The sequence below is a fragment of the Sprattus sprattus genome (genome assembly GCF_963457725.1).
Source record: "Sprattus sprattus genome assembly, chromosome: 16".
NCBI classification, from domain to species: Eukaryota; Metazoa; Chordata; class Actinopteri; order Clupeiformes; family Clupeidae; genus Sprattus; species Sprattus sprattus.
The window spans coordinates 7580374-7595273 of NC_137914.1; the positions used below are offsets into that span (position 1 = coordinate 7580374).

The 14900-nt window shown below is 38.3% G+C and overlaps 3 protein-coding genes across 3 annotated transcripts; 2 read left to right on the forward strand and 1 right to left on the reverse strand.

Moving 5' to 3' along the window:
- The first annotated feature begins 667 nt into the window (after positions 1-667).
- snrpg (small nuclear ribonucleoprotein polypeptide G) lies at positions 668-2303 on the forward strand. Its single transcript, XM_080854379.1, has 4 exons — positions 668-764; positions 1173-1195; positions 1557-1681; positions 2038-2303. The coding sequence occupies exons 1-4, from the start codon at positions 733-735 to the stop codon at positions 2086-2088; spliced, it is 231 nt and encodes a 76-aa protein (XP_080710505.1). The 5' UTR covers positions 668-732; the 3' UTR covers positions 2089-2303.
- Positions 2304-3309: 1006 nt separating this feature from the next.
- plpbp (pyridoxal phosphate binding protein) lies at positions 3310-7718 on the forward strand. The gene is made up of 8 exons (XM_080853573.1): positions 3310-3483; positions 4341-4448; positions 4553-4588; positions 5323-5398; positions 5545-5685; positions 5957-6099; positions 7076-7174; positions 7352-7718. Exons 1-8 carry the CDS (start codon positions 3394-3396, stop codon positions 7505-7507), a joined length of 849 nt encoding a protein of 282 aa, XP_080709699.1. The 5' UTR covers positions 3310-3393; the 3' UTR covers positions 7508-7718.
- A 2626-nt stretch (positions 7719-10344) lies between these two features.
- tmed4 (transmembrane p24 trafficking protein 4) lies at positions 10345-12197 on the reverse strand (the record flags this gene model as incomplete). Its single annotated transcript, XM_080853321.1, has 5 exons — positions 10345-10494; positions 10688-10834; positions 10964-11089; positions 11273-11373; positions 12059-12197. The coding sequence occupies 5 exons, from the start codon at positions 12195-12197 to the stop codon at positions 10345-10347; spliced, it is 663 nt and encodes a 220-aa protein (XP_080709447.1).
- Between the last annotated feature and the right edge of the window lie 2703 nt (positions 12198-14900).

Here is a 14900-nt window from a genome sequence, read left to right on the forward strand (position 1 = left end):
TCATTTGTTAAGAAAATTTCGCCTGCGATTTCAAAATTAAGTTATTCTTTAAATATTACCCTTTTGAGTCTTTTGACTTCTTAATCACACAGTTATATTTTGCTGATGTTTTTTCCCACAATTGTTAAAACCAAAATTAGTTTGTTAGATTCAGGGATATTCAGTCTCAGAACTGAAAACACTTGTATGTAAATGTCCATCACTGTCCGTCAAATATCTGCTTTGTCTTTTTCAGTATACATTCATCAACTTAAATAAATCATGAGATCCAGTGAGACTGCCACAACACCATCTGAAACCATATTGTCTTGCTTATGTCCAACCAAAACGATGGACTGTCAATAGAACTGTCATGAAATATAGTATACCAGTATGCCGTGTGGTGTTTTGCTGTTTGTCCAGATGGCTTGTCCTGCTCATTTGGTAAATAGGATTACAGTGGTTTAGATAAGTACTTCCAATTAGAACAGGGTGTAGAAGTAAATTCTGATCACATAAGTTATCCTGCATGTCTCATGAAGAGGAGATATATTATAGATCCAAGCGCCTTAAAGCGAGGTGCAAGGTGTTGTAGTAGAAATTCCACTCCAGCACTGCAGGCGGCGTCATGAATAAGAGCAAAGAAATAAACCTACCCGCTCTTTGGATGAGAGCAGGACGGTGTTCCGGAAACTGCGACTGGCGTGGGATTACGATTTGAGAGCGTTTTGAGGTAGTAAGAACAGCGTGACAATGAGTAAAGCACATCCACCAGAGTTGAAAAAGTAAGTCCCCCTTTGTTCAGTAAACATATTGACCACATGCAATTATTTCAGTTTTAGCTGTGAAATAGTTTTTTTGTTGTTGCGAGAATTTTAGCTTACCGGTTTTGGCAAAAGCCATAGAATGCTAATTTGCTAGCCTGCTAATTCATGTGTTTTACCAGTCTCTTGTTTACCGCATACAAAATAACAAGGCCTTCTGAATGGAAATATGCTAGTGGCATTAAGTCATACAGCAAATCCTTATGATGAGCTAAAAAACAATAACGCTATAATGTGAAGTCCAAAGAGATTCTTCGAATTTAGTCCGCAGATTAAATTGAATGCTGATTGTCTTGGTCACTTTCTATGTGGCGCAAATGCTGAAACTAACTTTGCTTTCCTTCCCCCCCTTTTAAAAAATCTTTTTAGGTTCATGGATAAGAAGCTTTCACGTGAGTAAAGGATACTGTTTACATTATGTTAGTAAGATGAGTTGTTGGAAAGAACATTGTAAAAAAATAAATATATGGAATAAGATTCGCTTGTTGTGCATGGATGTAACTAAATCGTTTCTTTAGCTTGATCCACTTCGTTACATTGAGTAGTGGAGGTACTTCCCTTGAATTACAGAACTCCTTTTCACCTTTTTTCACCATATCACTCATTTGCCACATTGTTAGATTCCCCCTCACTTTCAATCTCATTTCGAGATGCCTTGGCAGCTTGCCTGCCATGATTCCCTTACATGCAAGGTGAAATGTCCTTTTATAGTCTGGGCATTAATAACTTTGCACATGTTTCTTCATTTTCTAGTAAAGCTTAATGGCGGGCGCCATGTCCAGGGAATCTTGCGTGGATTTGACCCGTTCATGAACTTGGTGGTGGATGACACTTTGGAAATGGCACCAGGGGGACAACAGAACAACATCGGCATGGTGGTACGTATCAGTTATTGGCCCATACAAATGTGAAGTCTGCTATAAGCGTGTTCCTGGGGTTAGATGGGTGGGTTTTGGACTGTGTGGGTTTCAACGGCTAAGAAAACTAAATCATGTATGTTGCACTAATGGTGTAGCATTGTTCATTGATCTCTAAGGAGAATCTCTCTATTTAAGGATGCGTGTACAGGTGTATAAACATAAGTGTTGTTGCAATACTCAAAATTTTTACTGTGGTGCACAACACTGGTGATATTCCTTTTAAATCTTTTTCTGCTGTTTTCAGTTTAGACTACATTCTCAAGTTTACATGCTCATACTGTTATTGATTATTTACAATCGCTTTCACCCAACAGGTAATCAGAGGAAACAGCATCATTATGTTGGAAGCGCTGGAAAGAGTATGATGGGTTTTGAGCGACGATCCATCCGTGCAGGATGAAGCAAGGCGATCTGTTTGTCTTTTTCTACGTTTTTATTTGAAATGACTGCGTGTAATGTTTGTTATAGCCAAGTGGTATGAACGGTGACCATGAGAAACATAATGGAAATGTGATTTTGTTTTTGTTTTAAGCTTATGTTCGAATTGGATACAATAAAATGAAGTTTGTCTTTGGTCAAAGTTGTGAAATGTGTTTCAATGTGTCAGTCTTATACAGAGGATAGTTTTAAACATCACCAGCCTTGTCCTTTTTTGTGTATCCATTTTGCGGATAATGAAAGTGTCTTAACATCGGTTTATACCTGTGCACAGTTATAAGGATGTTTTGGCTGGCACTGTCAAGATGGTGTATACACCATGTTTTTGTTTTCTTGTAAAGACTGCACGCTTTCCAAATTAACATAAACGTCCAGCTTTAGTATGTCGGCAAAGAGCCAGAAAGGTGGTGTTGGTCTTCTTTAACTTTGGCTTAAACACCTAACAAAAACACTACTTCTAATGTCACTTCCCTACCTTTCCAGAGGTAAATTATTAAACCAATTGGTTTGGCACCACCATCCCCAGAAATCAGGTTTAAACAAAATCTGAGTCTAGCCCTGAACTGATTTAAAGAACCCCAAGATGGGAAACTGAGTTTCTTTCGAATCCAGAGCATTAGGTTAGCATAGTTCAACTACTGAGCATGTTCATTCTGAGTTAGGCGCGAGACAGTACAAATCCGACACTACGAGTCAATGTGGCAACCGGCGAGAAAACAAGGTCGTCCTACTTCACCCAGTTTAGTTAGACGGTCTGATACATGATGGAGAGTTTGACTACAGTTCCTGAAGAAAAGGAGAAAAAAAAACACAGTGCAGACCTCCGTTTGTGCCGTTAACATACTCGTTTGTACTAAGGGTTTTATCTTGCTAAGTAACTAAAGTTAAAATTTTCTGACCAGTGACCCTAGCTAACGCAAAAAAAAAAATGAATTATAAATATTTGGGGACTCAAAATCCTATCTCGACAAAAAGCGATGCAAATATTAAAGACAAAAAGTTTAAGAAGCAAGGTGTCCGTTAGATCTGTTACTGCTCTAGTGTGATGAAGTTCATTTACACACCCTCTGGCAGACCAATGAAAACAATCCATTGAAAAACGTTAAGGTTGGTCCATAGTTTCAAAACCTCAGGTAGTAGAACACTTTTATTGTGATAGAATGTGACCGGATCTGTATCGCCCCTGCTGAGTCGTCGAACTGTGGTATTGGTCGATCTTATGTATTGAGGCTATGTGGAAAGTAGTAATGTCGGAAGAGGTTGCAAAGGCGGTGCAGTCCGTTGTGGACAGGGTAAATCAGGCGGCTGCCCGTCGCCCGAAGGTTAGTTCTGCAAAATTAGCGAGAGTTAAAGTGATTTTGACAGAGTTTTGCTTATTGCGAAGGATATACCGACATTCATTGCCCTGTTTTTTAGCTGTGTGGGCTTTACCTAGCGGTTACGTAAGGCAACCTTTGCTCAGTTACTGACCTGGCTCGTAGCAATTTCTCAGCAATTTGGTAACATTTTGAGAGTTAACAGTTAGATCTCTAATTCAGGTTGGAAAGGCAACGGGTTGCATGCCAGATTTGCAACACGCCTAAGGGAAACACTTGCTGCTGCTGACATTAGCGAAATGCTCAGGCTAGCTGGCTAGCAATTTTACCATTGCAATGTCATGTTCTTATTTGGCTGTTTTGTTTCTGTATCAAGGGGAAATTGTATCTTAAATGGTATCAAAATTGACCAAGACATGCCAATGTATAGATATGCTAGCAACATGTGTGGCACACCGCAGGGTGTCACGAGCCAGGTACGAGTTTTGCTGGATCTCCGCCAGTTATATTCTATACATTCTGCAGGTCAGCTCTGCAACTCACCCTCTTGGGAGTCAGATGTCTAATGACATTTGCGATTACTGTCCTGGCAACGGTTGGGTTTGTGCATTGGATTGATCTCAAATTAACATTACCAATGACGCTAGACAAAAATAAATACCTATAAGTCCAGATGTTTCATATTAAAAGTTTGTGAAATCATCCACCAGATTAATTTGCGTGTGTAACCAATCGGATTAAAGATACCAGGTTACCACCATTAGTCTGTTTCAGTAAACACAGAACTTGCTGCAGGGTGGAATGGCATGCGAGCAGAGTATATCTAACCAATGTAAAATTCACTTCACGTTATGGTATTTTAGACACTGCCATGTGTGGCACCGCGTCTTGTTGCTGTGAGCAAGACAAAGCCGCCTGAGATGGTGGTGGAGGCCTACCAGCAGGGCCAGCGGAACTTTGGAGAAAATTATGTAAGTGAATGTCCATTCATTTGTGAGAAATAGAGGCTGAAGTCATAGTGAGCACTTAACCTAAGACGCATTCCAAGCCTAACTGTCTCGACTTTGTCCCTTAGGTAAATGAGCTTGTGGAGAAAGCTTCTGATCCCCAGGTAAGGTGTTTAGTTAAGGTGATGATCTCTGTTGTCCATGATTTTTAATAATCTGACTGATCACTGGTTGAGCTCAAACAAATAACAGGAACAGCTCTTGGCAGTAGGGCTGGGCGATATGTTTTCAGTGTTATGGACTATTAAAAAAACTGTAATCATTCTGACAACTCAAGACAAAACATGATTCAAAAATCGGTTTCTTTATTAAAACTATAAGCCATTTCCCAGTGACTAGGGCATGGACCATATTGCCCATTAGGCTGCATACGGGTTTTAGTATTTACAACCAGCAATACCAAGAAAGGTCAGCAGGTGGAAATTGCACGCAGCTCACCAATACACCAGGTTAATCAGACATGCCTCAATTCCATAATATGTATTGAATGAGATTTGATCTGCAACAACATAGCCAAACGACAGGGAGAACTGACACATCAAGAGGACATGCAAAACATACAGTCAAGTGCAACAAGACGACAGAAGTACAGTTTTACAGAAAGGCCAACTGAATAGGAGTTGCGAAATGTAGTTATATTTTCAAATAGAACAGTATGTAATTTATTTCATTTTATGTGTTTTATATATGTATGCATTGGGTAGCATTGCAAATCTGATCCAAAATGACATTCTGATTTGTAAGACTTTGTCTTGTAAGGTTAAATCCTGGCCAGGTAGACCCTGGCCCTGTGTTGATCAGATAGCATGTATGAGTAAAACATATACCTGTGTTTTAGATTTTGTCATCCTGCCCGGAAATTAAGTGGCATTTCATTGGTCACCTACAGAAGAATAATGTCAACAAACTTTTAGGTAATCAAAATTCTCATGCATTACATTATCTTTTATCTTGCTGCCTGTAAATTCACCAGTATTACCATGTCTTTTTTAGTTTTAAAGCCATTTTGTGACACTATCTGGAACTGCATTCTTCTTATATGAACTCGTTGTACCTTCAGGTGTTCCTAATCTATTTATGGTGGAGACTGTAGACTCAGCGAAGTTGGCTGACAAAGTTAACAGTTCCTGGCAAAGGATACGAGCAGCTAACACTCAGAGGTTAAAGATCATGGTCCAGATCAATACCAGTGGTGAAGGAAGTGAGTAATTATTACTTATCAACCATTCAAATAAGCTTAATTGGATACAGGATTAGCTGTTTTGATTTATTGTGATGTCCAGTATTTTTAAGACGTATTTGCTGCAGTGCGTACTAAATCAACAACATATACTACTATGACCTTACTTAATCAAAAGAAGTTGATTTTCTAAAGGAAAGTACAAATGGATTGTTTATGAAGGTTCTATTGCTATATATGGAGTTTACATGCTATGGAATATAAATACTGTGTTCTTAAAATCATCATTTAGGCAAACATGGGCTGCCACCTACAGACACAGTGAATACGGTCAAACATATCATTTCCAAATGTCCTACCCTCGACTTTGCTGGTCTTATGACCATTGGTCGATATGGATATGACCTCAGTGAAGGTCCCAACCCAGATTTTCAGGTATGGTTTTCCACATTCCATATGTCACATGCCGCTCACCTCAAGTGAAATCGAGGTCATCTGGTTTGGGTATTAACCGAAAAAAAGTACTTTGAGACATTTTCTTTCCTTAAGTGAAACATTGTGCATAATGTGTTTGTGTTAGTTACATTTTTAAATAGAATGGATAAGGTTTTAAAGGCTATCTACTGACTGTTAGTCAAAATACAATTAATGAGCATGTCGAATTGGAATCTGATCACATGAATCCGTTTTTTTTTTTTTTTTAATCTGTTTCGAAATACTATACAAATCACATTTATGAAAATCCATTTATGCCAGACCGCTCTGGAATGCGTATTCAAGAATATCTCCTTGCTGAATGAAGGTGGTACTGTATATGGCAGCAGCTGGATTTTACTGTCCTAAGCATTTCGAAATTTGATAATCTTTTTATTGGTGCCACTTGGATACTTGCAGATAACCTTTCTAAGCAAAAAAGGCTATTCACCGCAGCTTTTGTCTCTTAACCATTTTCACTGAAATGCAAATCGCTGCTTCCATTGTTCAAACCACCATAGAAAAAAAAGTAATTTACAGTCTTTGCCACTAACAAACAAAACAGGCTTTACCTGAGCCTACAGTTATTATATTTTTTCATTCCGACCATGTTTGCGATCGGTCGTTGGACCTACGCTTTTAAGAAACACCAAATCGCTGAATGAAAGTTGTAACAACGACTTTTGGCCGAGATCTAGCTTGTGACCCATAAATGTGAAGGGTGACATCATAAAGGATGTCTCGTCTATGGAATTAGGGTGAGGAGGGGGGACGGATAAGCGAGAAAAACACAAAAGCATCTTTACTCCTACCTCCTCAGATGTATTGTCACTGTGAACAGTAATATCTGAATGCAGGCTATTGTGCCTTTAAGATGTTGACATGTAGGATTTTAACAGACTCAGGACTAATCCATGCTGATGTTGGTTACCTGTAGATGCTGCTGAAATATCGAAAGGAAGTATGTGAGTCCCTTCAGATGCCAGAAGAGGAAGTAGAGCTTAGTATGGGCATGTCAACTGACTTTGAGCATGCGGTGAGTACATTTCTTTTGTAAGCCTGATGTAACACCTAAAATCAAGTAAAATCTTGTTGACTTTTGACAATCTAATTGTTGCCATTATGTAATGACCATTATCTGAAATTATGAATCTAGTCCTTTGATGAGTACATGCAACTACTTACTTTTGGTGTTACGCTTTTGGGTCCTCAGATTGAAGTGGGCTCAACCAACGTTCGTGTGGGTAGTGTTATTTTCGGTCATCGAGAATACCCTAACACTCCGGACACAAGTCCGGAAAAGAAGACAAAGGTTGTGACAGAAGAAGCTGCCAAGAAGTTGGAACACCTTACCGTGACTGAACAGTGAACACGCCATAAAGAGCCATACACACACACAAACACACACACACACACACACACACTGAAACTCATCAAAACACAGAAATCCACCACCTAACAAAATGCATCCATCTTGTGTCTTAAAACTTATTTATATTTTACTAGTCTCAACTAGACAATCCATTTTTGAGGAACGTTGTTAAACTTAAAATCAAATAAAGCTCAAACCTTCAAGTTAACCAGTCTTTTTGTTCAAATATCTCAGCAATGTCTGAGGTTAACAGGATGGTTGAATTCTTAGATAGTAATGCTCTATACATTGTATAAAATTGCATAAATGCCTCTATTTTCATCGTGTGCCAGTAACAGTTGCAGTTCCAACATCCTTGCTGTTTATGTAGGTGTTTTATGGTCCAGTTACTGTTTGAAATTAATTATTTTTTATATGTATTTAAATACATATGGATTCACTATATTAAGTTGTGGTGACGTAAGTACTAATAACACCCTCTCCTCTCCGTGAGTTGACTGAGGAGTTGACAGTCACAGCTTACCCGCTTTGACTCTTCTGAGTCAAAGATGTGTGGTGTTGATAAGATGTGTGTCAACATTTATATATAAAATTTATACTATAATAATGTTCTGTCAAACAGACAAAATATTGTTTTGAGAGTAACGGACATGAAATGGTGTGTTTGTAATCCAAATGTAATTGAAATAACTGATGTCCATTAAGTTTATAAGATTATGCATTTCTCCAGTGGTCTTCATTATGCCACCTTAGGAAATAAGTCATGTTACAATTGCACATAGATGGGTATTGAGTTCAGCTTTACTGAGAAATCCATCTCTGTGTGAGGAGCTGGACTCAAATGAGGATGCAGTACAGACCCAAGCAAAGCATGCTCTCAGAGAGGCTCATTGGGTGTAAACACAAGATCGAGTAGTCAGACATAGCGAAACACTCTCCTATGCAACTCTATAATGGGTTAGATAATATGACACGTAGTTGCATCATTAAATGTTGTTTAGTTTTGTATAGGATTTATTTGTGTGTGTGTAGGGTTCTTTTACCTACTGTTTAAAATATATCATAGGGAAATAAATGACAAAGAACATATCTCTAGTCTTTGAAAATACTTATTGATCAGACATCTTAGAGCTTAACAGCACTTATTTTGTTACAAACGAGTATTTCATGATGGGTTAATTGAGTCTTATTCAGTATGGTAACATTCCAACATCAAAAAACCATAAGCAAATTTTAATTAGGAGGACCTTTATTTGACATTTTTTTTATAAGAAACCTACAACATGGACTTCATTTGACTAAATAAATGTGTTTAACCTGTTTGATCTTAGTGTGTTTACTGTACCAGCCACTGGAAAATGTGTCGTTTTTGGCATTAGCAACATTTGTGGAATATAAAAAAAAAAAGGAAGCCATGCAAAGGTTAGCAAAATTACCGTGTAGTGAGTTTGTGTATCAAATATCAACAGATGGTAAACTACGCCACTTTAAGGCTGTGTCCTTAATGTTGCACGGGTGCCACATAGCTGAGAAAGAAATGCTTTAAAGAGCAACATCATAGCTTGACTTCATGGCCTATTTATTATCAGCATATTGAGAGGCAACTTGACGTTTATAAATATTCACAACACATATTTTAGTAGTCTGTAATGTAGTCTGCAATGATAACTGTCAACTTTAAATGCTGTCCATGGCCATAATAAATGGGTAAAGGTGAAGATGATTAGGTGAAACACCTAAAGCCCAGTGTTCCATAAAGGTCATCATTCATACAGAAAGAAAAAAAAGCTACAGCTGAATTATACTAGATAACAGAAAGCCATATCTACCTTATTTCTAACATCAGTTTTAACTAAAATAGAAAATTCCTATGGTAAGTACATACTGTTCTGACATAGTATGACACAAACTTAGCTGAGAAGTTGTTCTTGTACATATTTTACCCTATTCAGCTTTTCCGTTATGAAATACGTCTAATCTGTACATTCCGGAATGTGTCAAGTTAAAATCCAAAGGAAATGCTGATCCAGTCACCCTCCTTTTACTTCACACATACACAACTGGACACTACACATAATGTTTAACTACTGAATCCATTTTGTGAGGTCATTTTGAGAAAAGCTGCAGCACTGATAAAACACATGTAGCATATATACACGGCTCATCACATGAATAGCCAGTAAGTACACTTTTAGACCAAACACAAATCTAGGTTATCAAACAAAAATGGACAGGTCATACTTGAAACTGTCAACATGGTCAAAATATCTCTTGGGTTATGACATGTTGCTAAGTACTTCATACTTTAGGAAATAAATAAAACAAAGCCAAGTGACACTTGACAACTACAATACATACAGATGTAGACCGGGGACATGTATGAAAACAATATATACAAATAAAAAAATTAAAAAACAATTCATATACTATCAGCCTAATGTTCTAAAGATATTTTTTTCCTTCATTCCACAGCCTTATCCTGTCCTATGTTTTGCAAAGTAATGTATACTGGGAACATTTCATCATTTATTTTCAATTATTGGTCACGAGACACTGCTTAATTTGATGGTATAAACCTGATACCATATCACATACATGGCTCTTTAGACGTCATCTAGTATGCCATAGTAATTAGACTAAGTACTACACATAAGGTAATAAATAGATGTGAATATTTAACTGTAAATGTGTAGTTGTCTGTTATGGGTATGTAATAAATGTGTGTGTGTGTGTGTGTGTGTGTGTGTGTGTGTGTGTGTGTGTGTGTGTACATGAAAGAGAGCATCTTCCTTTGTAAACTTGTTCACACTTCACACAGTCCTGGGTGGTTAACATTACACAAGCTTCTTGGCCTCGAAAAAGCTCTTCAGGTGCCTCATCTGCCAGATGCCTGTGATGATGAGGATGAGAGTCTGGGCGATGGACCACCACAGGACGCGCTGGTTGGTGCTCTCACTCGTCATGCGGAAGCGCTCCTCGCGATACTGAAGAAAAATAAATGACAGACTCGGACTTGTGAAAAGACGTTCTGGCTACGGTTTGATGTTGCTGGTCTATGGTTGAAATTCAACAGGCTACACTTCATCTAAAAAAACACATTATCATAATGTAGCTTTTCAGGGTGTACACCACTGTCTATTTTTTTTCCTGTGAATATTTTTTATGGGAAAAACTCACCCTCTGATAATTTTGCTCTTTCTGGATCTGCTCAATCTGGTCCAGAAGCTGCCGTACCCGTAACTGCAGCTCAGTCAGCTTGTCCTTGGCTGCAATCTCCGGGTAGTTGTTGGTGTGTTCACCAACCTGAATGTCCAGATGTACTCGCTGTGAAGAAAAAATATTTTAAGCGGATTAAGTGAAGAAAACAAAAAGCATGACATCAATGAACACACTTCTATTGAAAAGTCTGCGTGGCATTAAAGTCTGCATGTTCATCATTAATATGCCCCTTACCAATTTGCCCCCTGCAAAAAGAGCCATCTTGGTGGAATTGGAGTGTAAACATATCTGGTGTTCTCCAGGGGTGTGGGAGGTGAAAGTAAACCGTCCTTCTGAGCCATACTGACGAGAAAGAATGATCTAAAAAAGACAGAGGGAGGGCAGAGAGCAGAAGGATGTTATCTTCAGCAGTTGAGAATATACTAATGGAATTTACCGGTTAGATCCTATCCCATTAGAGTAGAGTGGTGTGTCGGAAAACAGATGTCATACAAAGTCAAAAAGGCAACAGGTGAAATTGATAAACGGGAGAGAGGGGGTAACCTTAGTTTCTGGATCCCTGATCTCCACATGCATCCCAAGTCCTGGAGTAGAGGGAAGGAATGATCCAGTTTGCTTGTCCCATAATTGTGTCCTGTATTTCCCTGTTTGGTAACAAGAAACATTACAACATCATTCACATTAACAACTAGACTGTACTGAATAAAACAGGTGTGGCCTGATGTCTATTATAGCCACGAGGTTCTCAAGATGTTCATAAGTTGTACAGTACGTATATCCACAACACTACCAAACAAAGAACTATACATTTGATTCATCATTTCAATTAACTTTATTCCACTGAGCGGATTATTTTAAATCCTTCACCGACACATCTCCAAGTAAAACGGATACTTTACAATAACATATGTACACACAGAGCAGCCCTTTCCTCAAACAAAATCAGTTTCGAATTACTCGAATACGACCACACGTCCGTATGAGGAGAACAGGTTACACCTGTCCTCCTACTCACTTACGTTATCCTGTTTAGCAGGATGCTGGGTGGTGCACACTATCCGGGTCCACCATGCAGCAACATCACAGCTAGCTAATCGTCCTGCATACGGCTATACAGGTCACAGTAATTTATGACTGCTTCAATTCATTCCAGTTAAAATGAAGGCGGTGCACATGCACAATACAATATCGATCGCACACAAAGCGACCTAAACCAAAAGCTAGCTAGCCAGCCCACAGGTTAACTTATCACAGATCTCCCTAGCAAGCTAACGTTGCAAAGACCACTAGCACTAACGAAGGTGGCGAGGCTTTGAGGCGAGAACCCACCTATAACCATGGTTTCATCCGGTATTTCTTCTATGAAACATTTTTTCTCAGTTTCACCAATATGGAAGTAAAGAGCGTTGCTTAGAGAAAGCCAAGCAAACGCTGCCAAAAAGCCGGTGAAAGACACCACAGGCGTCATCTCAAACTCACCCTCACTGTAATCATCTGAACTGAGCTGAATTGACAATACTGTTCCAGTGCACGTCATCTTAAAGGAAACGCTGCTGAAAAAAATGGAAATATTAATTTCTCTCCGACTCGGAGGGGAAACTGAGCATATAATAAATATTCATAATTATTATTTTTTGTGAAGAAATTGATATGACTTCTTTGTTCACCAAAATGTAAAAATGTTGCCAAGTATAAGCATACCAAATTTCGAAAATGTGCCTGAGATCTTGAAATGTGTCAGTTATAGCGCCCCCCTATGGACAACATTTCACGTAAATTGGGTCGTCCAAAGAACATTTCCTCAAATTTGAACTTATCACAAGATATATTTATTGCTTTGGACATTATTTACTAGGTGGCGACACTCCACAAATAGAAAACAAAATAGTTATAGAACTATTGTCCAAAAAGGGCTTTGAGCCTATTCCACCTTATGGGAATGCACCCTATAGGGACAAAAACATTATAATCCATAAGCCATGTGGAGTTACAACCATACCAAGGTTCATGTGGATTGGTGAAGTCTAGGTGTTTGATATCGTCAACCAGAAATTGGTGAAAAAAAATTAAGTATCGGAAAAAGCAGTGGCGCTATGATAGTCATACTAACTGTGATTTTATCAGTCATTTCCCTTACAGGGAGCAGATGACACTTGCTGCGGGATCTTCATGCTCATTGTGACCTTTTGCATTTTCAATACAATGTTTTTGTGTAAGTAAGTTATAACTCATGTAACTTAGGTAAACACAGAAATTGCATTGCAGTTCACCCACATTGCATGTGTATGACCTTGCGTGTGGCAGTGGAGGGAGAGGACGTTGACGCTAGGGCCCTTTTCGTTTTTTGTGTTTTACTCACAGCGTTGTGATCAGCAGAGCCTGAAAGTCAACTGTATGTGTAAGTTTTGGATGGACTCTGGTTGAGTGCCCCAAACATCTACAAACCCTCACACTCCCTGGTGGCGGGATACTGGTGAAGTGCCCCCCATGCACCCTCACCCACCCTTTTTTGTTCAAACATAGCTAATGTAGTTCCTGCTAACTGAACTGAGTCACGTAAAATAGTATAGAATACTAATAAAACATATTATACGCAAATTAAACGGCAGTGTGATGTTATATGGACAAACAAAAAACTATCCTTTCAGCGGCCTTGTGTCATCATATTCCATTTATTTCTGTATTGATCACCACATAATGTAGTAAAATATGGAGGATTGAAAGTGCCAAAATTCAATAAATAAATACACCATCAATAATATTTAAATGTGTCATTAATTAATTAAAATGGGAATTAAATACATAAATGTTTTATTAAATGTGTCATTAATTAATTAAAATTGGAAATAAATACATAAATGTTTCATTAAATGTGTCATTAATTAATTAAATACAAATTCATTTTATGTCAAAAAACACATTTAATTATTTCACTATTTAATGAATTATGTCATGGTCCTGTGTTGCAGCGTATCAATAATTTATTTTATCTGTCAAACCCATCAAAGTCAGTGGGCGGATTCCTAAAACCTGATTGGTTACCCTGCACATCAAGTCAAGGCTTACCGATTCAAGATATTTGGATTGACGCAGGCCTCATTCCTAAACGCTGTGTCAAACAAAACTTTTTCTTAAACGCTAAAAATCCAGAGCGTGCGAGATGAAGAAAACGGAAAATCGATCCAGTAGTGGACCATGGATTAAATACCTCGAAAGCAATTTAGCCATCAACAGAAATGCAAAACAAAATTGAAAAGTCAGTAAGGAAAGCTAAAATGTATGGGGAAATACGAGGAGAGTTGGATTCAAAAGGACAGGGTTCAAAAGGACAACAGACCTAATAACAAACACATTACAAATAATAAAGAGGGCTTTCATCCATCAAAATGTGTTGGTTTGTCTGCTTTGTATACATTATCTCTTTCAATCTGGCTTGTTGTTTTTGTGTGATATTACACTTGATATTAACAGTTGACTAAGCAAGTTCTTGTAGCAGCTAGCTGCTAGCTGTCGTGAGGTACTATGCTAGTCAACTCCCATCATGAGCTGCATTGCCTGCTCGTAGAAAACCCGTAGTTGCATCATTAACTGAGACCGTGATGTAGTGCTGGTTTTGTATTGTGTGTACTGTAGAAGACTTGCCACTTGAAAAAAAAGAAGCTCTTGACTAAGCACGTTCGTGTAGTAACTAGCACTAGCTGCTGTAGGTTACTGCTACAGTTGTTAAGTAGCTAGTCAACTCCCGTCATGAACTGCATTGCCACTCGTCTGATCTACGTGAGAAAATATAGAAAGCCATGGCCAAGTAAACAGAACTTTTATATGTCGTGGAAAATTCTAAGAGTTCTCAAGAAACTTCTCAAGGCAAATAGGTGTGAATATGCTGAAAGGTTTATTTCAGAGGAATTAACTACTGCTGAGCTGGTCCATGGAGCATCTCAAAAACTCTAGTCTAAAGTGATCAAGTAAACAGAACTTTAACTTTAGGTCCATGGTATTAAAAAGTTAAACAAAATTTAAGTTTTATCGAAATGAATTTGCGTTCTCGCTGGAAGAAGACCACTCGTGAATAACTCACAATTTTAACCAAAGTAACATGTCACAAGATTCCATAACGTTAAGTTTTGGTGCTGGAACCGGTGGAAAAATGTCTCTCTCCAGGCACTTCAGA

Excerpts from the sequence above, each read along its gene's own strand:
- plpbp (XM_080853573.1), top strand. The coding sequence starts at position 3,394 with ATGTGGAAAGTAGTAATGTCGGAAGAGGTTGCAAAGGCGGTGCAGTCC. Across the intron at positions 3,484-4,340 it reads CGGCTGCCCGTCGCCCGAAG|ACACTGCCATGTGTGGCACC; the intron begins GTTAGTTCTGCA and ends ATGGTATTTTAG. Across the intron at positions 4,589-5,322 it reads AGAAAGCTTCTGATCCCCAG|ATTTTGTCATCCTGCCCGGA; the intron begins GTAAGGTGTTTA and ends CCTGTGTTTTAG.
- snrpg (XM_080854379.1), top strand. The coding sequence starts at position 733 with ATGAGTAAAGCACATCCACCAGAGTTGAAAAA. Across the intron at positions 765-1,172 it reads CATCCACCAGAGTTGAAAAA|GTTCATGGATAAGAAGCTTT; the intron begins GTAAGTCCCCCT and ends AAATCTTTTTAG. Across the intron at positions 1,196-1,556 it reads CATGGATAAGAAGCTTTCAC|TAAAGCTTAATGGCGGGCGC; the intron begins GTGAGTAAAGGA and ends TTCATTTTCTAG.